This window comes from Lissotriton vulgaris, chromosome 2_1 (assembly GCF_964263255.1).
Source record: "Lissotriton vulgaris chromosome 2_1, aLisVul1.2, whole genome shotgun sequence".
Taxonomy (NCBI): Eukaryota; Metazoa; Chordata; class Amphibia; order Caudata; family Salamandridae; genus Lissotriton; species Lissotriton vulgaris.
The window spans coordinates 1,024,420,030-1,024,445,486 of NC_141687.1; the positions used below are offsets into that span (position 1 = coordinate 1,024,420,030).

Genomic DNA, 25,457 nt, shown 5'->3' on the forward strand with positions numbered 1-25,457 from the left:
CCAAGTATAGCCCAATGACAGAATGTCCCAGAGTGTTCTAAAGAACAACTAGAGCGCTAACAGTCTTACTTATGACAAAAGTATGGCACACCAGAAACCATCTTGATTGGAATGAAGTGGTAAGTCTGAAAACACTCAATTTAAAAAGGAACAACATGAGGGGGTTAATTTTGCCATAGAAAGTATGATTAGTGCTTCAGAAAGAAAAATTAGGGATCATTTTGAGTGACTTCTCAAATCCTCTTCTATTTCATTAAAAAAATTCTGACATGCAGACTGAAACATGCACTTTGAATACCAGCAGCAGACGTCCCTGGTGAGCAGTAGCTTTACTACAGTGATCTAATGTGCAACTAGAGTGCTAACATTCAGAATTTATGGCAAATGTGTGACACATCTGAATGCCTTCTTGATGGAACCAAAGTAAACAAGCATTGAAAATGCAATAGATCTCGCCCTCGTTTAAGTTAAAGCCATTCTGTTTGTAATGAGGTGGCTTTTTAGCTTTGCTTTTATTAGTGTTTTTTCAACTTTCATGTAAATAACATGCATCTGTATGCATATAAGTATATGTATGCATGCATTTATGTTTGTATTTATATAGATATACAGATGATATATGTTTATATATGTATGTATATATATATATATTCACTGAAAAAACCATAGGCTATAGACCATATATAGTTAGGAATTAGCATTTACAAAACCTTGAAAATTCACTGAAAAAACCATAGGTTATAGACCATATATAGTTAGGAATTAGCATTTACAAAACCTTGAAAATTCACTGAAAAAACCATAGGTTATAGACCATATATAGTTAGGAATTCGCATTTACAAAACCTTATTTTACTCACACAAAACCATTGAAATTCCATATATAGTTAGTTGCACTAACTATATATCGCGCACCCGCAATCCACTGCTGATGATGTCACATATTACATCATTCATGACATGGTCAGTGACATCACTGATGACATCACTGATGACATCTCAAATGACATCACTGATGACATCACTGATGACAACATCCAGTGACTGTATGTTTCTGTAAAGTTAAAATATGTCTTACATATTGAAGAATGAGTGGATGTATAAGTGTCTGGATGAAGGATTTAGTAGGTGCATGACTGACTGTTTGAGTGAGTGATTAAATGTGTCTCACTGAGTGCATGGGTTAGTGACTAAACTGTCTTAATTTGTGCATCATTATGTCTGTTGTTCTGTAAACTGTTGCATGTGTTGATAAGTAGCTATATGAGTAACTATATGGGTTATTGATTGGTTGCCCAAGTATTTGTATGGGAGACTGAGTGTGTGTGTGGGTGGCCGGGAGGTGTATGACTCTGTGCATAGATGTGTGAGCAGTTGGATCACTAGATGTATGGTTTCAAAAGTGCATGTGGAAACAGCTGTATGGGCGGTTGACTGTGTGCATGAGTGTATTGGTGAGTGAATGGATATCTCAGTGCTACATGTCAAAGTAAGTACATATATAAAACACAGTACATGTGAGAGTTGACATATATAAATAACTGTGCATAAGAGCCAGTGAATGTGTGAGTGGCTGTATGGATCATTGTGAACTTGTATCAGGGATTGTATAAGAGAGTAAATATGTGTTAGTATATGTTTGAATAAGTAAAGTTTGTATAACTGTATAGTTGAGGAAATGGAGGTGTGATTGATTCTTTGCATGACTGACTAGGTGTGTGAGTAACTCCATTGATGAGTGACAGTCTGTGAGTGTCTGTTTACACTGATTGTATCTCAGGTTATATTAGAGTCTGAAGAGGTTCATCGTATTATCACATGAATGATATCATCAGTGATGTGATCAGTAATGTCAAATGAGATGTCATCAGTGATGTCATCAGTGATGTCATTTGAGATGTCATCAGTGATGTCATTTGAGATGTCATCAGTGATGTCATCAGTGATGCCACTGACCATGTCATGAATGATGTAATATGTGACATCATCAGCAGTGGATTGCGGGTGCGCGATATATAGTTAGTGCAACTAACTATATATGGAATTTCAATGGTTTTGTGTGAGTAAAATAAGGTTTTGTAAATGCGAATTCCTAACTATATATGGTCTATAACCTATGGTTTTTTCAGTGAATATATATATGTATATATATATATATATATATATATATATATATATATATATATATATATATATATATATTTATAAAGCACAAACCTATTTGGAGAGCAACAGTGTGCTGATCAAGGGGCATGGGCAGGTCAAGGGTGGACAATGCACACAAACATCATTAATCAACAGGAACAGTGTTGACAGAGGGTGTGTGAAAGTAGAGCAACTAGCCAGCAACAAGGCACAGTAAGCCCACTGACTATTCATTTTATTTATAGCATTTGTAAAGCACAACTGTCACTAACCTCGTATCCTGGCACTGAGGGCTTATGTATAGGCAGAGCACTACTGGTGTAAGAATCGCACATGAGCGGGAAGCAGAATAATTTAAGGAAGAGTCAGGTCTTCAAAGCTTTTCTGAACTGCAACAATTCAGTTGATAACCTGAGTGGGTCGCAGCTTGTTCCATAGCTATGCTGCCTTGACTATAAAGACCCGTCCACATTGTCTTGTCTTACAAAACGTATTTATACAAATAAAATTTGCAAACCTCGAGCTAAGATATCTCCCAGGAGTATATCTTTTCAGTCTGTGCTGTAGAAGAGCAGGACCCTTGCCCTGTAGTGCCTTTAACAAAATGCAAATGGCTTTAAAGATCATCCTCTGCAGAGGAAGCCAGTGCAGTTTCTTCAGTGCATTGGATGCAAAGGATCTTCTGGGTCTATTTAATGCTAGTTTATCTGCCGCCACTTGGACTGTGTGTAGTCTGTTAATCAGACAGTCCAGGGTTCCAAGTAGCAGGGCATTGCAGTAGTCCAACCTACTAAGCATGACACTACTGACAATGAGAGATTTTGCTTGGGTAGGTAGTAGTGGCAGTAGCTTCCTAAGGCCACAGAGAAGTGCAAAGGAGGTACCTGTGACTTTATTGACATGACTCTCCAGAGATTAATTGTAGTCAAATATGACCTAAAGATTGCACACTGTGCCAGATGCTCGCAAATTCTCTCCTGTTAAAATGTGCCAAAGGATGTATAATGGGGTTTTGCTCGCTGAGCCTCACAGGAATTCCATTTTAGCTCAGTTCAGCTTGAGGGAGCTTATGTGCATTCAATTAACAACGTCCCACAAGTAATTCTGGAATGCAACCACTACATCCTGCTAGTGTTGTTAATGGACAGCATCAGCTGCGTATCTACTGCGTAGTTGAGCAGCCTGGTGTTATGCGCCTCTTTAAGAGTTATGAGTTTCCTTGTGTAGATGTTGAGCAGAACTGAGATAAGTGCCAAGTCCTACGGTACTTCCTGTCACAAGCTTTTAAATTCGGAGCTGTAGGGGGGCAAGGTAACAGGCTGACAGTGATCTGCAAGGTAACACTCCATCCACTTCAGCACTGTACCAACCACTCCAATCGAGGCTAATCAAGCCAGAAGGATTTTATGGTTAACCATGTCGGAAGTAGCTGAAACATGGAGCAGAATCAGACCTGTCAACTGACCTGCTGTCTACCTTCATTTGTAGCTCATCCATGGCAACAAGTAGACATGACTAAATACCAAGCTCTGGTCTGAAGCCGAATTGTTCATTCTCTTGGAGAGAGTCAGTTTCCAAATATTGGCACAGCCTCCTTCTGATATAGCGCTTTTCATTGGAAAGGGAAGGAATGATATGGACCTATTGTTACTCAGGACCAATGGGCCCACTGTAGATTTTTTCAAGAGGAGAGTTACTAAGGCCCTCTTCCACATTTGTGGTTCAAAACCTGTCTCCAAAGATTGGTTGCTTTCTACAATGTGGTGGGGGAGGGGTGAGTTCATCTACCATCTCTTTCAAACGTCTAAGTGTTAGAGTATCAAGGGAAGACCCCGATGAGGTTGACATGCCAATGGTTCGAAAGCATTTCTCAGAGATAGGTTGTAACGAATAGGACTCTCGAGGGGGTCTGGCCTGTTTTGTACATAGTAAAACATAGCACTAGTGCTTCTGTTCTGTGATGAGTATCAATGATTGGCTGTAGTTCCTGTATTATTTGAAATATGCAGATCAAAAGTTATCTACTGGGAGGTACCTCCACTGTCCTCCAGAATCCTGCCTATTTTCTTCTCAAAGAAGTCAGCCAGATTATCAGAAAGCTCTTTCAAGGGTGTTATTTCCTGTTTTACATGGTAAGAGTAGGATAGTTCCTGAAGGAAGTCACTTTTGGTAGCTGCAAGGATAGTACTGGCATAGTTGTCAGCATTTGCTTTGCTGACCACTCTTTTATATTCATTTACAGAGAACTTTAAGCAATTTTTGCATTTCTAGGGAGAAGTTGCCCATAACCATCCAACCCAGGTTGTGGCTCTCCACATGCAGACACAACTGTCACATACCTGCACCTGAATGTATTCACCCAAGCTCCTTATGACACCATCAAACCTCCACCAGGGCATGAGTGACAGAGATGCCTTTTGCAGAAGGAACCCAAATGCCAATGGAATGTTCTAACCAAAAGCAACCTCAACATCAAAATATTCCTGTAACATAACATTCACAGTCCAGTACATAAATCCTGAAATCATCTATCTCTAGCCATCCCCAGGCCCATCCAACAGGAGAAAGCTACATAAATCCATTGATATGTCTTCGATGAATTGCCATTCATTAAATTGTGCCAGCAACCTTACACTGCCCTGCACAAGCTGCATAAGGAGCCGTAATGGAACACATCATGGCAATGTATAACTTATCCCTCTCCAAATGCTTCAATACCCCCTGCAAAATGGAACCCGCAGTGGTGTGCACCTTTCAGCATGAAGCTACACATTAGAAATATGCAATAATAATGCACAATCAGCTCAAGGTGGACAACTGTAAGATGCTTTCTAACTGCTTTGCACACCACCTACCAAAAGTGCAACCCTTCTTGGCACATTTCCAGAGCCATATCAGATTAAAGTGTTTAATTCATTGTATCATTTTTCAAGATGATCCTCTTTTACCATGGACTTTAAAGGTCATGTTGAATTGCTGTTTGTTGAAATATTGTAGCCCTATTTTTTTAACACATTGGTAACCATATTTTATCACATTTGGATTATTTTGCTTATTTTTACTCTTTTTGTCATTGGAACGGTCTTTGTCTGGACATTATGCTCTTTCTGACTTTAGGGGAATTCAAAGTTTGTGGGCTATGTTCCATACTGATGAATGTAACTCTTCAGCATAAATAATCTACCAAACAGTGAGCTCCACATATCTGAAGGAGACTTTGATTCTTTCTGGGAGTAGATGTTCTTTGAGTATTGGAGTGGTGTGAAATGCTAAGCCTTTAATTTATCTCTCGCTCTGCCATTAGGACAATAAGGGCCTGTTTTAGAGTTTTGCGGATGGACACTCCGTCACAGAGGTGACTGATAGACCTTTTTTCCTTATTACAAGTACATTACGTTCTGCATGAATTACGTCTGCCTTATTACAAGTACATTATGTCCTGCGTACTGTGGCACTCTAATAAGGCAGATGGGTTAAGCGTCACATTTGTGACAAAGGATCCTTACACCAAACTCAAAATAAGGCTGTAACTTTCTTACTGAGGAACAAAACCTTGTGTGCAAAATATATCCACAGCACTCTGTGCACAGAATCCAGGAGCTCATATATGATCATACATTTACAGCAGAATAACCACTGCAGCCCTTTTGACCTGAACAACTCTTACAACCTCCCTTCCAATAAGTGGCTTGTCGCTGGACCTTTTTCTTCAGAAATAATCATAAAGTGAATTGCCTGTCTAGATGTAGAAATTGGATAGCTTTCCGGCTAAAGCTTGTTTCACTTTTTTTGTGTGACTATAAAGTGAATTACAGTTCATGAACTAGGCTCAACGTTTTATTAATCTCTTTCGAGATCCTTTCAAATATTCTTGTCGTGCAACTTTCAGTTTTTTTTTATTTCCACAGAAAACGTAACTGAAACCTGGATTGGTTTGATGAGTAATGCAACCCCAGTTATGTTCAAGTGGAATGATGGCACTTCAGTAACTCTAACCAACTGGCATAATCATGAGCCTAATATCATTATGGGAGCTGACCACCTCTGTGTGTCAGCTCATGAAACTGTGAGTTCCATTATTGGATTTAAAATTGAAATATATGTGATAAGTTAAAAATGCTTAGAACATAAATAGCATGTTTTTTTCATTGCCAATGGTGCATAATATCCCCTGGTCACACTCAAGCATAGCTAATAAAATCTGTTAATTTCACCAATAGAGAAAAAATTACTTACAGGCAACTGAGGAAGAAGAGATAGTGGCACTTGTGAACAATATGAATCGGATTATTAAGGAACGCATTGGAATCCAAAATGCCTAATTATAAATATTTTATGAATCACCAACATTACAACTGAGGTCTCTTGCCTAGAAGTTGAATCTCCTGCCCCTAAAAGGAAGAAAAAAGACAATCTTCATGTAAAGCAAGTTGCTGCCAAGGCTTCTAAAGCCACTGGGAAGAATGGTGTAGGGGCATCACAGGATGAACTGTGTTGTAAGGTTGATTGCATGATAAAGAGTGTCTTTGTGGAAAGATTAATTAGGATAGGGGCTATTGAAACTTCCTTACTGAATTTGACATCCCAACTCAGGGATGATGTATACTAAAACTCCAATTCAAATTAGTAAGAAAAACTGTGCTAAATTCTCAAGGATGGGAGGGAACTCTGGGGTGTCCCGGGATTCCCCTATAAGAGGTGAACTATGCAATGTGGAGGCTGCTGCACGGCACGCAAAGTGTGACAGTGTCAGGAGGTGTCAGGGCCCATCTTTGCCCCCAATGTCGCTTCCCAGTTACGAGTCCCCATCTTTCTCTGTTCCCCACCCTCTCTGTGTTCAATTGTCCTACTCCCCTCCCAATATAGGGCCTGATGGTCACTGCAGTTTTTCAACCATGGGTAATCCCTCACCAGATTTGGTTATTAGCCTCCCTCCAGCAGCTACCCATTATGTTGATATCTTGGGCAACTTTCCCATTTAATGTTAGGCTTGAGTGAATACTGTAACCAACTAAAGTTCAAGGTGATGCACTGGCTGGGTGGGCCCCAGTCCCTTTCCCTCCTTTAACCACTTATTTGTTTTTGATTGCTCTCTGCATTTGGAGCACTCAAACCAGAGTGAGTTCATAAATAGTTTTCCAACCAAATTCCACCTAATACCGTCACTGAAATAACTTGTAGTCCATTTTCTAGATAGCTTACCTCCCACTTTTACAGGTCAGAGATGTTCATGGATTATTGACAATATTTGTTTTTAGTATAATTAAAGGATTTATTATCCCTTAGGGTATAGCGAACATAATCCTCTTTGTCTTTTATTTGGTTGGGGCTTTTCTAGAATGACTACAAAAGATAATATTTGCCCTGGAGTGTTCCAGGAGTGCTGATTAAGGTGGACTAAACTTGTGCCAACCAAATTTTTGTTAAAGCTATTCCAATTAGTTGCTCTCCATTTGTTTAAGTGATGCCCCCTCACTTAATAAGACTCTTGGGCTTTTGCCTCTAAGCTATTGAACCACCTCATTAATTATGTGACTGTTACCATGCTGCAGGGGGTTTGACAAGAATTGTTCCAAGACACATAGAAATTTTATTAGCGCCCTCGAATCCAGACCTAAAGACAGGGTTCAGGTTGCTCAGGACGAGAGACTATTAGTTCTCAAATCCATCCTGAAAGCTTGGTTGAACATTTTGAGGCAATATATAACCCACCCAGTTTGATCTTGATTTCAGATAGAGATTGGTCAGACTTAAGTGCAGGAGTTTTAAAATTGACCCTGACTTGTGATGAAGTGTTGAAGGGAATCACTTGGCTATCCAATAAGAAACTGCCAGGCCCTGAAGGGATACCCCCCTGATCTCTTTAAACTGGACCCTGAACTCTAGGCTCTTATTCTTATATGGACCATCTGTGCTGCTGTTGCCTGCCAGGTGCCCCCTTCTTGATCTTTCTCCGTTATCGTCCCTGTTTTTAAAAAGGGAGTTAGGAATAACGCCCAGTGCTACAGACTGATTTCCTTGATCAACTCTATCATAAAAGGTATCGAATGGGTTATTCTTAATAGTTGAAGGGCATTTGGACAAACTATCGGAAAATAATATTGTGATTCAAAAATATTGTGTCAGGAATATTGGGATATCAAAAATATCGCTGACCGGAATATCAACTGTAACATTTTGTTTTTAGTGTTGTTTTTAATATTGTTGTAATAAATATCAATGTAGAAAATATTGTTGTATGCAATATCACTTGTGTTAATTAGATATAGTTTACTGCAATGTGTTTGATATGTTTATTATTTTAATTTATTTATGTTTTTAGCAATTAAATGATTCAGTTATGAAATCATTGAAATCTGTACTTTTTAGTTGTATTAATGTATATAAATAATTGTAGGGAGATTTTCTTAAATTATATTTTACATTATTATTTAAAAAATATGAAAAATAATAATTTATAATTGTATATTGTATTTTGTTATATAAATATATTAATACATTATAATTTCATATAAATGAAGATATACATTACGGGTATTACATACATTTCTTTTAAAAAATAGTATAAAATGTAAAACTATAAAACAACACTTTTCATTAAATATTTAGAAATATGTTTATGTTAAAGTTTTACACTTGAAATATTTTGCAAAAAATCTAGAAATATTTAATTTTTGGGGGTTTTAAAATTGTAATTTTATTTAAAAAATATTTTTCAATAATATTCTATGCTTCTTCACTTTGTATTATAATTTTGTCGTTTTATGGTTTAAACTTTATGAATAATAGTAAATATTTTGAAAAATATATTAATTATCAATAGCAATTAAAGGATTTGTATTCTATTTTAATATTTAAATACGAATACAAAGGTTTTTAGTTTTGATTGAAGCGTTTTAGATAATATTTTATTTAATTTTATAATAACGAACGTGTGAGAGTATGGCGTATTGATTGTGTATTTAAAATATTTAATGTCTATTACCTTGTTTAAAATGTTATATTTTGATGTGGATATTGTAAATTTCACCTCCTTAGCTTCCAACACTTTCTTAACATAGTCTTCGATTTGAGTGGGAGTAGTAAATGTCACCCTTTTAGTGTCCATCACCTTCTTTAAATTGTTTTATATTAGAGTGGGAATAGTAAATCTCACCCCTTCACTCTCCTACACCTTCTCCTAGTAGGATTAAATAATGATAACTGAGTTGAGGACGATTTAAAAATTATCCTTAATTAGGGGTGGTGTTAGAAAGTTAAGTGTTTTAACTACATGCTTTTCAAAGCTATTTTGGTGACATAATTGTAAATAATATTTGCGTGGATCTCAATGGAATGCTAAAAATAGGCATCTAAGGGGCACATGCATCAAGCTATTTTGCGATTGCAAACAGCCATTCACAAAAATCAGCCGTTTGCTTTCGCAAGTTAGCCCCAATCAATACATCATTGAAATTTGCAGAATAACTCCAAAAATCTCGAAACTTGTGATTCCCTTTTTTGAGATCACAAAATAGCAAATTCGTATTTGCGAATCCGATATTTTATAATCACAAACATACTCAGGAAACATTTGCAAATTGGGATTAAGCTCAGATTTGCAATTTTGCACTTTCTAAATAGCACCAATTCAAATCAGTTGTTAACCGGGTAAAAGCTATTTAAACAGCGCCAGAAGGCCTCAGAATGTTTCATAATGGCTGCCCTGTACGTCATGGCGAGGAGGATGAGGATACAAGCAGCAGCACAGAGGAGAAGAAGGATACAGGAACGCATTTTTAGGATACACGTTATGTTGTTGGGCCAGACAGAGGAAGAGATTTTCGCAAAATATATGTTGAATTCAGCCATGATCTATAATCTGAAAGCTGAACTAGATCTAATACTGCAGCATCAGACTCGCAAAACACATGCCATCCCCACCCATGTGCAGGTCCTAAGTTCACTGCACTTCCTAGCCTCAGGTAAGGTAATAGCTGCAGCAGGAGGGGTTTCCCAAAGTGCACTTTCACGTTTCTTTAACTCATTCCTGGACGCTATGTTGCTGAGGATACACCACTACATAAGATTTCCCTCACCACCACAGGAATTGCAGCAAACCAAACTTGACTTTTACCAGATAACCCATTTCCCCATGTAATTGGTTGCATTGATGGGGCTCATGTAGCTATATGACCCCCTCATTGAATGAGGACATTTACAGGAATAGGAAGTCATATCATTCACTGAATGTACAAGTCGTGTGTAATGCAAATAACGCCATCACAGACATAGTGGCAAGATGCCCAGGTAGTACGCATGATTCCTACATCTTCAGACACAGTGGCATACATACACGTCTCCTTGGTGGGGAATTTGGTGAAGGATACATGTTCGGTAAACACATGTAACACTGTTTTGCTGATTCTCTGGTCATTGTGAGACATAGTAGTGAGTAATCTATTGCCTACGACCCCATAGGTGACAGCACATATGCTGTGCGCTCATTCATTCTGACACCACACCTAAATCTTAATACACCAAGTGAACAGAGATACAATTCAATGCAGATATCAACGTGCAATGTGATAAAGAGGAACTTTGGCCTACTGAAAAGTCGTTTTCGCTGCCTGCATAAAACTGGTGGTGCATTTTAGTAAAGTATATAGAAAACAACGGTTCCAGTGGATTAGTACATTGAAATTCATTGATAACTATTTAGCATAATAGCAATATCAGTAAGGGTTAAAGAGGGATGTAAAAGGAGAGAGCGCTCATGACACCAATGCTTGTTCCACTATTAAATTGTATTGTTCAAAAAAAGTTTTAACATATATAATGTACAAAATAAAACTCTATTAGTGCGAAGTGTCACAAGTGTATTTGTAAGAACCAAAAGCAACAGTTGAGTTACAATCGGTGAAGGTATTTACAAGGATTCAAACAATTATTCTCCAGGAAAGCGACCGTTTTGAAATACACTCATACAGAATATTACAGCAAACATATACACTCATAAGTGCTGTGTGAATGGTTTGCTTCCTTTAATCGTCAACGGCGTTTCGACCCGACTGGAATGTGGGGTCTCATCAGGACCTACGATGTAGGGGACATCTGAATTCGGAAATGCTTATTTACGTGAGGGGTGAGGTGTGCCAACCGTGTGTGTCAACAAGGAGTACAAATTATTACTCACAGTGAACCCAGCCGTGTTCACTGATGGTGGTGAAAGAGCACTGAACTCAGAGTTTAGAGTTCCACTTGATGCGTGCTGAACACGAGAAACCCACGTCCGGGAGATGATTGCCAACACCTCCGGGTGGAAGTGTTGGCAGCCAATCAGAGCTCTGCAGATCTCTGCACGAGCTCATTAGGGAGACCCTGCAACGTACAGTCGGATCCAGACAGACTGCCACATGCAATCGCAGCAAGTGTTGTAGGCATTTTTCCTCTGCACCACCTTATAATATAATACATAAAGCGGGAGCTGAAAAAAGAAAGGGGAGGTATGTTAATTCCCAGAGACATTTTAGACACACCTGCAGCCCAAACCACTGAACGGAATTACACCGAATTCAGCAGAAGGCTAGCCTTTGGTCCGCAGATAGAGCTTTTAGTTATTTGGTGTAAATATGTTCAGTACTTTGCAATATATTAAGGGATATTCAAATTTGCATACCTATGATCGCAATGCCTCTGTGAATAATAATGAGCATGTGCAGAGATCTGTAGAGCTCTGATTGGCTGCCAACACTTCCACACGGAGGTGTTGGCAACCATCTTGGGACTCTGCTTCAGCTGAGTTCCCAAAAAACCCTCGGAAAAAAAATGTGAGTAGGGTTGGGATACGCTGAACCCCAAGCCTTGGTGTTGGAGTCCCAGAGTGCCCCTGGCGGGGCAAAATGGCATTTCTTTTTTAATTTCTGGTGATTTTTGCAACATATTTGCAATTATCATACAAAAACAAAGCACAGTCTTGCGTGTTTTTTTTTCAAGAAGCCCGGGTGGGCCAGGTCCTGGGGGTATGCTGATATTGATCAAAAAAATCTCCAAGTGCTTATTAAGGCTTCTTGTTAAAAACAAACAAGCGGGCCTTGTGGAACCCTTGGTGCCCGGGTACCATCATCTCCCCAGGGCTATAATTATTAAAATAGCTGCGGGCTCTGCAGACCCCCATGCCTCTGGAACCACCACCTTCCTGGGACTACAATAAAAATTAAACAGGGGGACCACCCAGACCAATTCATATTTTATAGAAAGGGATGGGGGCCGTGCAGACTCAGTCAGAGAGTAGGAGATGAACTGCCTATTTTACAATACTCTATTCCTATGCATCTATTTTAACCAAGGGTGCTACCCCACTGCCTGTGTTGACCTCACTGGCCTTTTATCCCTGTTTTTGGTAAGCACTGCTCCTAATACCAATGAATCTTTTTCATCAATTTACATCAAAAGTGAACACAAAACATCAATTGACAACTGATTCATTAATGTCTGTATTTTTCCATAGCATTAAATTTAATAAATGCTAATTTTTCATTAAAAAATAAACTATTGTTATGCAACCATTGCATTCAACAACTTTATAAATCTCATGAAATTTTCAAAATCATAAATACATAGTTTTTTGTGAGACATATAAGTATCTTCCCATTGATGCCAAAATCTTGAAATTAAGCCCTTTGCATTTCGGGACTCTGTGGTCCCTTCCTCAGGGGCATATCGGTGAACAAACAAATACAAGCATTATGTTTTATTTACATTTATACATGGAGGAATTTTACTCATCAACAGGTGGTTATAACAAGAAATTAAGTTTGGATCATGTGACATTATGAATACTACACAGGCTAAGAAAGAAGGTTGGTGCGCCGAGTAATTAATGGGAATTCCCAAGGAAAAGTAAACCCTGCTAGAATTTAGTGCCTGTACGATATTAAATGCAAACTCGAATAGTGCTGTTAGCTTGTGAAAATTGAGGGGGAAGTAACCAAGAACAAGGTCCCGATTAAAAAAAAAAAAATGCTCACCTCAGACAATAGGAATACTGTCTCAGGGAATATACGATGAAATACCCATAAAGATGAGCAAACTGTAAAAAAGGGGAAGGGCGTGCAGACTCCCCTTTCAGGCAATATATGGCACTGGGGTCCACCCCCTCCCCGGGGCCGACCCCTAAATTGTAAAGGAGGGGGGATGTGCAACCCCCCCCTTCTGGAGCCATTAATGGCACTGGGGACTGCCATCCCCCAGGGCCAGCAATTGCTAGGTCCCAGGGTGCCGATCTCGGAACATAGCTGTTTGCGTTTGCTTGGTGGAAGCTGACAGCTCACGCCAAACGAGAGCAAACACTCTGGTTCCAGTGGGCAGGAACTGTCAAAGTGCTACCACTTGCTGGAGGCAGAGAGTTCATCTCTTTCCCTGGCCACAGACATGCAGGCAGGAAAAGAGATGAAACTATTGCGCTCGCACACAGGGAGCTGCATTGATAGGTAGAGTTTGATTTACATTACTATTCATTAAAACAAAATATATATTCTCATCTCAACTTTTATTGAGCTTTACTGTTATCATAGTGATCACTTTTCTTTAGAAAACTGTTTGAAAAGTGCAGCATTCTCAGCTTGAAAGATGATATGCTTACTAAGATCAGGGGCAACATTTTGCATACTGACCCGCCTGTAGCTACTTCCATAGTTTCACTAAAGTAATCTTTCCACAAGTCTGCATTTTTACTTCGGCAATACTGTCAGTCATTTTATAATATTTGCTGACTCTACTTTCATTTATATAATTTGGTTTTTAGCAGATTCCTTTAAAAATGTATGATTTTCATAAATAGGTTCACACGTAGGGGCAGATTGACTAACATTTTATGCAAGGCAGCGCCTCAAGGCAACTTGCTGTGCTGCATTGCGTGAAAAGGGAGACATCGGAAATGTGCCATATTTACAATGATATGGCACATTTCTGCTCCTTCCGTGTGCCTGCGCAGTGTGCAGCCTAACCCCAACGCAGGCGCCTTTGCACAATGGTCTAAAGCCTGCCTCTAAATTGTAAATCAATGCTGTATAGTTTTAAAGATTTACAAGGACATCACATCTAGTGAATTTGAGAATACAGGTTTCTTGGCTACCTAGAGGAAAATCTAGATGAGAATATAAAGGATGGTCTTTGCTAATGTGTTTACATTAGTAATTCATCTCAAGAATATTGATTTATGCTGCAGTGGTAAAAAGGTAAAAAAGAGAATCGTGACCATAGATTGTGAACACAAGACCAAGAATGTGATAGTAAGATATTTAACCAAAGAATGATGAGTCATGATGTAAAAGAGCTCCTACTTGTACCATCTAAGAGCAAATTGACACAGTGGACTTCTGCTGATGTAAATGAAGATACCTAATAGCACACACGCAAGAATCTTCCTCTTTCCTAAAAAGACCGCAACATCCGCGCAAGAAGATTCAGGTTTTTTGTCCTCCCGCATACAATGAATCAAATGCTAAAACAATGAAGGGGAGACACAGCTACTTGTGTAAAGTTAAGTAACACCTTGTAGGAAAGGCATTCATGCAATTGGGGGGGGGGTATGATTTGTTTGTGTGTCCAGGGATAGTGGAAGTAAATCTGCCATTTCTAGGTCTTCTTTCTATCCACAAGCAAAGTTGTGATGATTGGGTGCAAACTCTGCCCTTTTTACAGTAAATCTCTTGCCCCATACCAGATCAAATGTTGTTTTTTATTTTTATTTTACTGAACTAAATAGCACAAACTATAACCCTGTACTTTTTATGTAACCAGGCGCCTGATGTCTCTACTTCTGGAAAAAAGATTATTTTGTTTTTTCTGTCCCATGGAGCATGAAAACTTTACTGCCTCCTCTAATTCATAGTATATATATGTATGGCATATATTAAAGAGAGTTTAGACCTTTTAGGCTCAAGGGGACATTATCTAATAAACCTCAGGGTGTCCAGTTATGGAAGATGAGGGATGGGGTGATAAGATGAAACGTGTCATGTTTAGCAATAGTAAGCTCACTTTCTGTACTAGTTCTGCCTGTACAAATAGCGATACAAGTTAGAAATAAAGCTTGTGCTAAATTTGTACAACTGTGTATGTAAGTGCATCAAATAGGGCTGTAGCTTGACGACCCACACAAGAACCATAGATAGGTGATCTTTGCAGTGGAAGAACCGAAACAATGCTTTAAACCACTAGGACAGATACCTACAATACCTGGAACATCTATAAAGGTAAATACAAGAAAAGTAGTTGTCATGTGCTTCTGAAGCAAGAGGTAAGATTTCTGGTAAAACCTATACTGAATGACCACCCCCATTGAGGCACAACCCTCCATGGGTCAAGGGGGATACATTGAAATAAACAGACAATAAATTGATGACACTTTGCTTGCTCAGAACGGAGGCAAGCACTGCTCATTATTTCTGAACTATATCCTCTGAAAATAAAGCACTAACTCAGAGAAATATCAGATTAAATGAAAGCACTTAATACACTACAGGCGTATACAAATGTACACTTGGCTCTGTTCTGAGCAGCAAAGCTCATCGTGATATCTTCCCTAATGTTGGACAGAATTCACAATATTTTCACTTTGCCTTCAGAAGCTGAAACTTTATGGTATTAAAATTGTTGTATTGTAAATCTATAAATTAGTCATTACAGTTGGAGTATTTTCAAACTGAATAGGCAATGAGTGCTGTGAATTGGAGTCGTAACAGATGTGGCAGATGTGAATACAGCCTTGTTTCTGTTATTCACCTGTTTCAGAGGCAGTCGTTGGTTTTGCTAGTCGTGATGTTGCATTTACAAGTTGTGTAGCCAATTTTGTGAACTAGGGGGTCACTCACTGAATTTGTTTTATACCAGTAGTTTTCCAGCTTGCAGAAAAATTAAATCTTTTCATAGTATGCAATGTATACTAACGTAACTTTTTTTACTTCAACATAGTTTCACTTGATTTTAGTACATTACAGCTAGTTGGGCCTTAGGCCCCTTAATTTTGTCCATGTGATATCAACAAATATACATAGTGTTTCCCGGTATCGATGGATGCCCAGCCACCTCCATGTTACCTAACCCTAAACAAACAAATGTCTAGGAGTGTTGAACGTGAATATTAAGCCTGTTGGGCACATGTTTTTAGAAGGTAGAGGTGCCATATTATATTTTGACCTTCTTGAGCAGAGGCAAAGTGAAGGCATATGGGTCTTGTGAGTGGTGTTCAGTGTTTTTAGTTGAGCATATGCAAGTGCAGTATTTATTTACTAAAATGAAACACACATCTAAAAAGTACAGGCATGCTAGGTAGAATTAATGGACATAAGAGGAAGTGATAATTATGCACTCATATATTGAAGAAGCAAGTTTAATTGCACTCACACCAGATCTACAGCCCTACTCCTGGTTTTTACTGATATACATTATACGTACATCAAACACACAAAAGGAGAGGGGTGGAATTCTTGAAATAAATCTAACCACTTGGCAATTGCTTGGGGTAACATTACAACCCATTGTTATTTTGCCCACCATGCCACCTTAGGGGCTCATTAGGATGGCGGATGGACCTGCGTCCGTCCGCCACCCCCGAGGTGGAGGGACCGTCCGCAGGGGCAGCGGCGGTCCCTCCATACCAATTAGGATGTGAACGCCACCCTGGCGGTCACATCCCATATCTTTAACCTTGTGGTGGGTGCTGCTTGAAGCAGCACCCGCCGCAAGGTTAAAAATGCATGTTTTGCATTTACATGCACAAAGCGGCAGGCACCGCGCGGTGCCTGCCGCTTTGTGCATGCAAATGCAGGGGGGTACCATAGGTACCCCCCATGTGCACCCCCCACCCCCAACACCCTGGGGGCCCGCAAAGGCCCTCCAGAAGCTATTTTCGACATGCTTTTCCACAGTGGTAAATCCACCGCGGAAAAGTATGTTTTCAAACCTATCGTAATTTGGCTGACGGTGTCTTGAAAACACCGCCACCAAATTGCGTCCAACATCAGCGGCGGACGGACCTGCCACCCACCGCTGATCCCACCACCATCATAATCTGGCGGTGGGTGTTTTGAGGGTCCGCAGCGGTGATTCCGCATCCTCCGGGGCCGGCGGTGGCTTCCACCGGCCCAAAGGATGCGGAATCACCGCAATCATAATCGACCCCTTAGTTTGGACCCAACCATATGCAAATCAGTCTTGACCATGCTGCAATAGTAAAAGTCCATCCCAACTGCCTAGGACATCCTCACTGAACCTTCAGTTGGGCATACCTTGGTTCCAGTGGCACAGTGAGCATGGGACCCACATCTAAGCGAAACCTTGGCCATTTAGGGCACTACATAAAACACACAAAAAGTCATAGGTGGGATGCCTGCAATAAGTCTAACCACTGGCATCATTTGGGGTATCATTCCAACCCATAATTCATTTCCCCACCATGCCATCTCAGTTTTGACCCAGCCGTATGCAAATCAGCTTAGATCCATTCCAATAAGAACAGTGCAGGCCAAACTGCCAGGCCACGTCCTCTCTGAATGGCAACACAGGCAATCCAAGACTCGTTTCACCCTGATTGGGGCTCTCCAGTTGGGGGCAACTTAGTTATAGTGTCACCATGAGCACAAGACCCAGGTCTGAGCATACCCTTGGCCACATAAGCCATTACATCAAACACGCAAAATGTGTGGGGAGAAATGCTTGCACTAAGTCTAACCACTGACAGTTGCTTGGGATAGCATTCCAACTCACTGAGATGTCATCAGTGATCTCATCAATGGTGCCATTTAACATGTCATGAGTGATGTAATATGTGAGGTAATAAGCAGTGCATGGTGGGGGTGCAAGCTATAGTTAGCTCAGTAAAATACAACTGGTTAATTTCAAGGATTTTAGTTTTTAAAAAGTGTATTTTTTATTTTTTTTCAACACCTAACTATACTGTCACCTTAACCTTTGTGTTTTCAGTGAATTTCTAGTTTTTTTTCAACATAAGCTAAGTTCTTATTATCATGTCTAACTATAAAGCCATTTTAACCATTTTTTTTCCAGATTTCTACGTTTTTTTTAACGTAGGGTAAAATCTTATTATCTCATCTAATTAAAACATCACTTTAACCTTTGTTTTGTTCAATACATTTCTGGATTTTTTTTTAAATCGCATTCAGTCAGATCTGTGTACACAAGGTGGCTGGCTGCGGACGCCCAAATCCCCACTGATGCAAGTCCAGTTTCTGGCTGGGCCGTGTGCCCAACCCTGAATCGGGCGGCCAAACCCCTACTGTGCACAGCCTTTGCCAATGTGTAGCTATGGTCAGACCAGTTCAGTTGTTCTATAGAAAGAGCATTTTTTGTTTTACTATTTAATTTGACATCATTTGATGAATCTGCACAAAAAGTTATAAAGAACGTTCATTCACCATGACTCCTTCAAGGAAGGTTTTGCGTCGATCCATCAAGTGGGGACCAAAAGAAAGGGGGTTCAAAAATGCTATTTCCTGTATTTATTCACATAGGAATCTTTGCTCTCCAATACAGAAAAAATAACTGATTGGAAATACATCCAATTGTGCCAAAAGTTAGAACTTTACTCAGAAATGTGCCTTCCATGATTGGTTTACATTTGTTTCAAGAAATGTACATTTAAAGAGGTACTCATGGTGGGTTTGAAATATCTGATGGTTAGTTCAACAGAAGTCCTGCTGTATCAAAAATGTAAAGAATAGGTTTAGTCAGTCAAAAACCTTGTATTCATAGTAGTCAATACACCCAATGTTTAATAACTGGGATTAAAAGAGTTACTAATCCACTAAATGTATGTTGTACTTAGAAAAATAATACTCATCGATAATTTATAATTACTTTAAACAATCTTAAGATAATCAAAGATTAGAACATAAACCAGTTTATCCAGTATTATGGGTGTCTTTCATAGATTCACATGCCTGAATCATTCCCCGTCGTCGAGACGGGAGCCCCGGTAATAGAAAAGTAATGTCCTATAGACATACATAGAGAAAAATAGGCCTAAGGGCCTTGCCTTAGTAGCCTATCTATGTCCTTTTGTAAAAAGGACCAAACTCCTAAAGGTAGCCAATCAGCTACCACCTCCCTCTAGAACCTTCCTGCCAGGAGCCTCAGTCTCTCAGATTTTCTACCGCACGTTGTGCTAGGGAGTCCCCACCTGAGCTCTCCTCAGGTTTCTTCAATTTCTCTCCTTTTCTTCAAAAAACTTGGATTATACTTCAACTATGACTGAACAACAGAAAAAAGGACTCTTCAGAGCCTGTTCTTCTTGTGGCAAGAAGAGACTGCACGTCGACGACAAGCATGAGACTTGCCTCTACTGCCTCTACCCTGACCATAAAGTAAAAGACTGCAGGGTATGTAGAACATTCTCTGCCAAAACCCTTAAGGATAGAGAAGGAAGATTGCTCCTCTGGTTAAACAGTCTCAAAAACAGAGATGATGAGGCGCTCTCCTCGGAGGGCAGTGAAATGGCTTCAGTTTCTTCGAAACTGTCCTTGAAAAGGCCAAGGGAGGCTTCCCCTGGCCATTCAGACGTCCCTCACAAAAAGACTGCTTCAAAGTCTTCTGAGGCAAGATCTGACACGTCTGTGAAGGATGCTACAACCTTCAGAAAGCCATCGCAGTCCACGTCGTCTGCTTCTATGACGTTCTCTTCAAGAAAAACGAGATATGTCTCCACATCGACGACGACAGTCTCGACGACGGTAGCATCGTCAGCCTTGACTTCAACGACGACGACCTCCCACTCGTCGTCGACGGGTAAGCCAATATCGTCGATTATACTTATTAAAAAGCAGCAGTCATTTGTCAAAACTCCGTCGTCATCTATGTTGACAAAAACACCTTCATCGTCGACGAGACTTCAGCCAAGCGCATCGTCGACGAAGACACCGACGACGGTAGGGGCACCGTCGACGGCTACTACGCTGTCGACGACGAAAGTGCCGTCGACGACCACCTCGACGACGGCGAAGGCACCGTCGACGACCACCTCGACGACGGCGAAGGCACCGTCGACGACCACCTCGACGACGGCGAATGCACCGTCGACGACCACGTCGACGAAGACAACGTCGACGGCCGCACCGTCGACGCCCGCTCCGTCGACGACAGCTTCATCGGCGAAGGGGCAGTCGACGCTTGAAAAACGGTCGACGACGATACCATCGACGGCTCCAACGACGACCTCGTCGACGACGACATCGTCGACGACGACATCGTCGACGCCATGGAAAAAATCGGAGTTAGTTCCATCAAAAAAGGTCACCAAACTCCCTATTACGCCCGATTTAACATCACCCAGTAGGGTTCAAACACTGCTCCCCTCTCGCATACTACAAGATGACGAATCGGACTATGAACAATTCGAACAAGCTACTAGTCCGTCAGATCTCAATGTCAAATGCCAGAGTACTGACGATGACGGGGATGATGTTATTTTTACGGAGGAAACTGATCAGGCTCAAGTACATACTCGAGTCACTCCAATGATCGTATTACCGGCTGAGATAGTCACTGATCTTCAATTCCTGATCACGGACTACAAAAAACGATTCCCAGAATCCTCTACGAACCCTTCAAAAGACAATTCTCAGGAATCTTCCAAACAGCAGAAATCACCAAGGTCAAGACCAGCGCCTTTGGTTCTTCCCCAAGAGAGTGAACAGATTCACAACATCCAATCCTCAGATGAGGACGACGAACCTCCTGAGGAAGGTGAAGTTAGAGATGACCTCTCTCAAAACAGGGATGACGAGGATTACGTTGCTCATTCTCCGGCCACACCGGAACCCAGCACGTCAGATTCTCCACCAGTGGACATCGGTGGATTCCACAATTTAATAGAGAGAGCGGCCACTAGATTTCACATGACAATGGAAACAAAAATAACGGACTGTTTCTTATATGACTTTAAAGATCCTATAAAGAAAGAGGCAAGGTCCATTCCCATAATAGATCACATCTGGGATCAGGGGCTACAACTCATGCAAACACCTGCATCTGTTTCAATAGTGGTCCCTAGACTGGATAAAAAATATAGGGCTCCGTCAACGGCACCCACTTGCTTTAATTCACATCCTAAACCAGATTCGGTCGTCACTCAAGCCGCCCAGAAAAACTCCAGAAACCCATCCTCACCACTGTCCGCACCACCAGACAAAGAGGGCAGGAAATTAGATGGCATAGGCAAACGCTTCTCCACAACGTCAGCCATGACGGTAAAAGTAGCCAACGCCATTGCTCTGCTAGGCAGATACAATAGGCAACTATGGGAAGATATTGCTCCGTATCTCACGCATGTACCTGACAACTTGAAAGATGAGGTCCAGGCACTCCTTGATGAAGGTCAAATGTCAGCATCGGAAATCATAGATTCAGCTGTCGATGTCGCCATGACAGGCTTCAGACAGCTGGCAGGCGCCGCAGTTCTGCGCAGACAAGGATGGCTCAAGGCGACATCCTTCAGACAAGAAGTCCAAACCAAAGTTGTAGATATGCCCTATGACGGTCAACAACTATTTGGAGCAAAAATAGATGAAGCCTTGCAGACGATAAAGAAAGACACCGACACAGCAAGGGCTCTCGGGACTTTACAATTCCGAAACCAGTCCTTTCGAGGGCACAGAGGAAGAGGACAATCCACATACAGAGGATCCTATCAAGGAAAATCCACATACTCATACAATCAAAATCGCCCACAATATCAGCAGCGACAGCAACAACAAAGTCGCCAAACCTCCTACGGGAGATCGAACTTCAGGGGCAAATCCCAAAAGAAAACGGCTGGCGGAAGACAATGACCATTTCCCGCAGCCAGTCCCCTCACCGTCCTGTCCGCTCAAAATTGGAGGCAAATTGACACATTTCCTCCACAATTGGAAATCGATTACGACAGATCGGTGGGTGCTACAATTAATCCAACACGGTCACACCTTAGAATTCAACTCCATCCCACCGTTAACTCCTCCTCACAAACATCATCACAAACACCTTCGTATGTTACTAAAGGAAATCTCTTCCATGATAAAAAAGGGAGCAATAGAGCGAGTCCCATCAGCTCAAAAGGGAAAGGGATTTTATTCCCGCTTCTTTTTAATCCAGCAGAAAAAGAAGAAGTGGAGGCCCATTCTGGATCTCAGGGCGCTCAATGGCTTCCTGAAAAGCCAATCATTTCGAATGGTGACTATCCAGGAAATCTTAGGTTCCCTAGAGGAAGGAGACTTTATGACGTCTTTGGACCTGCAAGATGCATATTACCATGTCCCAATACACAGACGACACAAAAAATTCCTACGATTCGAAGTAGCAGGTCTCCACTTCCAATTTTGTGTCCTCCCATTCGGCCTCAAATCAGCGCCACGCATTTTTACAAAATGCCTGGCTCCTGTGGCAGCTTTCCTGAGACAACAAAATCACCAAGTCTTCCCCTACCTGGACGACTGGCTGGTGAAAGCACCGTCTCTCACAGACGCGCAACAGTCTTCCAACGCCTGTCTCGATATTTTCCGGAACCTGGGTTTGACTCTCAACTTCGAGAAATCTACTTTACAACCCACCAAGATCATCACATTCCTGGGGGCCACTATAGACACCATTTCGTCCAAAGCTTTCCCGTCTCAAGAAAGAAAACACAAACTGATATCTCTAGCTACCGCAATATCTTCAAAACAAACCATCAAAGTTCGGATTTTCAAATCTCTTCTAGGGATGATGTCGTCCTGCATACTACTCATCCCTCACTGTCGGCTCAGAATGCGCCCCCTTCAGGAGGCCCTGACCAAACAGTGGACCCAATGTACAGATTCCTTCGAGGATCACATAGTCATCACTCGACAAATATCCGAAACGCTGGATTGGTGGATGAAGAACAAGAACCTATCCAAAGGTCTCACGTTCTTGTTACCAGAAACTCCACACGTCATAACGACGGACGCATCTCTCGAAGGATGGGGTGCAGTCCTTCAAGACTTACAAATCAGCGGCAGATGGTCAGAGCAAGAGAAGGCTCTGCATATCAACCTCCTAGAACTACGAGCAGTCCTTCACTCTTTACAGGCATTCCTCCCTCGCATCAAAAACTCAGCAGTGCTCGTGAGGACGGACAACACGACCACAATGCACTACTTAAACAAGCAGGGAGGGACACGCTCGCTGACACTGTCTCGCGAATCACAAAAAATTTGGAACTGGCTACTACTCAACAGCATCACTTTAACATCGGAGTATGTCCCAGGAAAAGACAACGTCATAGCAGACGCTCTCAGCAGACAGAGGTCACTGTCCCACGAATGGGAACTGGACCAACAAGTTCTAGACAACATCTTCTCGGCATGGGGAAAACCGCAAATAGACCTTTTCGCCACCAAGGAGAACAAGAAATGCCACAGCTTCGCAAGTTGGCATCCCCAAAAAAGGTCATTAGGAAATGCATTTTCCATCGCATGGCGCAACGTGTTTGCGTACGCATTTCCGCCATTTCCCCTGATAAGCAGAGTCATCCGGAAAATGAAAATGGAACATTGCACATTGATTCTCATTGCCCCACACTGGCCGAGACAACATTGGTTCGCGGACCTCCGTCGCCTATCGGTCCGACCATCAATCCAACTGCATCGACATCCTTCTCTACTCTCGATGTCCAAAGGCCAGATACTCCACCCGAATCTGAAATCTCTCAGATTATCGGCTTGGCTCCTGAGTACCGAGAATTCTGTCACCTACGCATCCCGCAGGAGTGCAAAGAAATCCTAGCTAAAGCAAGAGCAGTTAGCACGAACAAAACTTATTCCTTGAAATGGAAACGCTTTTGTATTTGGTGTAAAGACAACAATATACATCCCTTCAGAATCACTCCAGAGCAGATACTGCCTTATCTACTACATCTAGCTCAAGCAGGTCTTGCGCATGCTTCCATCAGGGTACACCTGGCAGCAATCTCACGCTTCACAAGGACTTCAAAAAGTCCTTCACTATGGTCCAACAGACTGATAAAACAGTTTCTTAAGGGGCTTTACAGATCTTTCCCTAGACCAAGACGAATACCACCAACGTGGCATCTGAATATTGTCCTCAATCAATTAATGAAGCATCCATTTGAACCTATCCATAGGGCTGATATCAAATACATTTCATGGAAAACTGCACTTCTTTTAGCTTTAACATCAGCCAGAAGAGTCAGTGAGTTGCAAGCTCTTTCGATACAGGATCCTTTCTTGCAATTTAGAGAGGACAGAGTCATGTTAAGAACCAACCCCCGTTTCATTCCTAAAGTCCCCTCGGACTTCCATCTAAATGAACCGCTTGTGCTTCGCTCATTCTTCCCGAACCCAAGCACGGTAGCTGAAAGATCTCTTCACTCTCTGGACATTAAGAGATGTCTAAAATTTTATCTGGACAAAACGAAAGATTTCAGAAAGACAAAACAACTTTTCGTTGCCTTCAGCAGGCCAAGAAAAGGCATGCCACTCTCCAAACAAACCATTTCCAGATGGATATCGGCGGCAATTGCATTTTGTCATGACGAAGCCGGACGTCCATTACATTCCACAGTCCGAGCACATTCCACGAGAGCTGTGTCCACATCGGCAGCACTATTCGCTGGAGTACCGATTCTGGACATCTGCAGGGCGGCCACCTGGAAATCGCCGCACACCTTTACCAGACACTACTGCCTGGACACGGAACTGATGCAGGATGCAGCTGTGGGCCAAGCTGTACTTCGACATCTATTCCAGTAAGATGAGCCTTCCTACTTCCCACCGTCCTGCAATGGTATGCACATTTCTTTACTTTACTCTTTATATTACTGATGGTATCTAGTCACATGATATGTTTTATCTCAGACTGTTATATTCCATCGCATATGTGCATAATGTATTGCTTGCTATTCTGATTCAGGCATGTGAATCTATGAAAGACACCCATAATACTGGATAAGAAATGCGTTACTTACCTGTAACAGCAGTTATCCAGTATTGGTGTCTTTCATAGATTCACATGCAACCCTCCCACCTCCCCAGGAAGGTCTCATCTCTCACTACAGAGCATATGTTACGTCTACCTAGCTTGGTGCGTACGAAAATCTGAGAGACTGAGGCTCCTGGCAGGAAGGTTCTAGAGGGAGGTGGTAGCTGATTGGCTACCTTTAGGAGTTTGGTCCTTTTTACAAAAGGACATAGATAGGCTACTAAGGCAAGGCCCTTAGGCCTATTTTTCTCTATGTATGTCTATAGGACATTACTTTTCTATTACCGGGGCTCCCGTCTCGACGACGGGGAATGATT

At 41.4% G+C, this 25,457-nt stretch overlaps 1 protein-coding gene across 1 annotated transcript in view; it reads left to right on the top strand.

The window, feature by feature from the left end:
* PLA2R1 (phospholipase A2 receptor 1) overlaps window positions 1–25,457 on the top strand; it is a 1,083,903-nt gene that overhangs the window by 400,227 nt on the left and 658,219 nt on the right. The window contains exon 5 of the mRNA XM_086956636.1: window positions 6,054–6,211. Coding sequence (XP_086812762.1) covers window positions 6,054–6,211 — 158 coding nt within the window. The remainder of the gene's footprint in view (window positions 1–6,053; window positions 6,212–25,457) is intronic.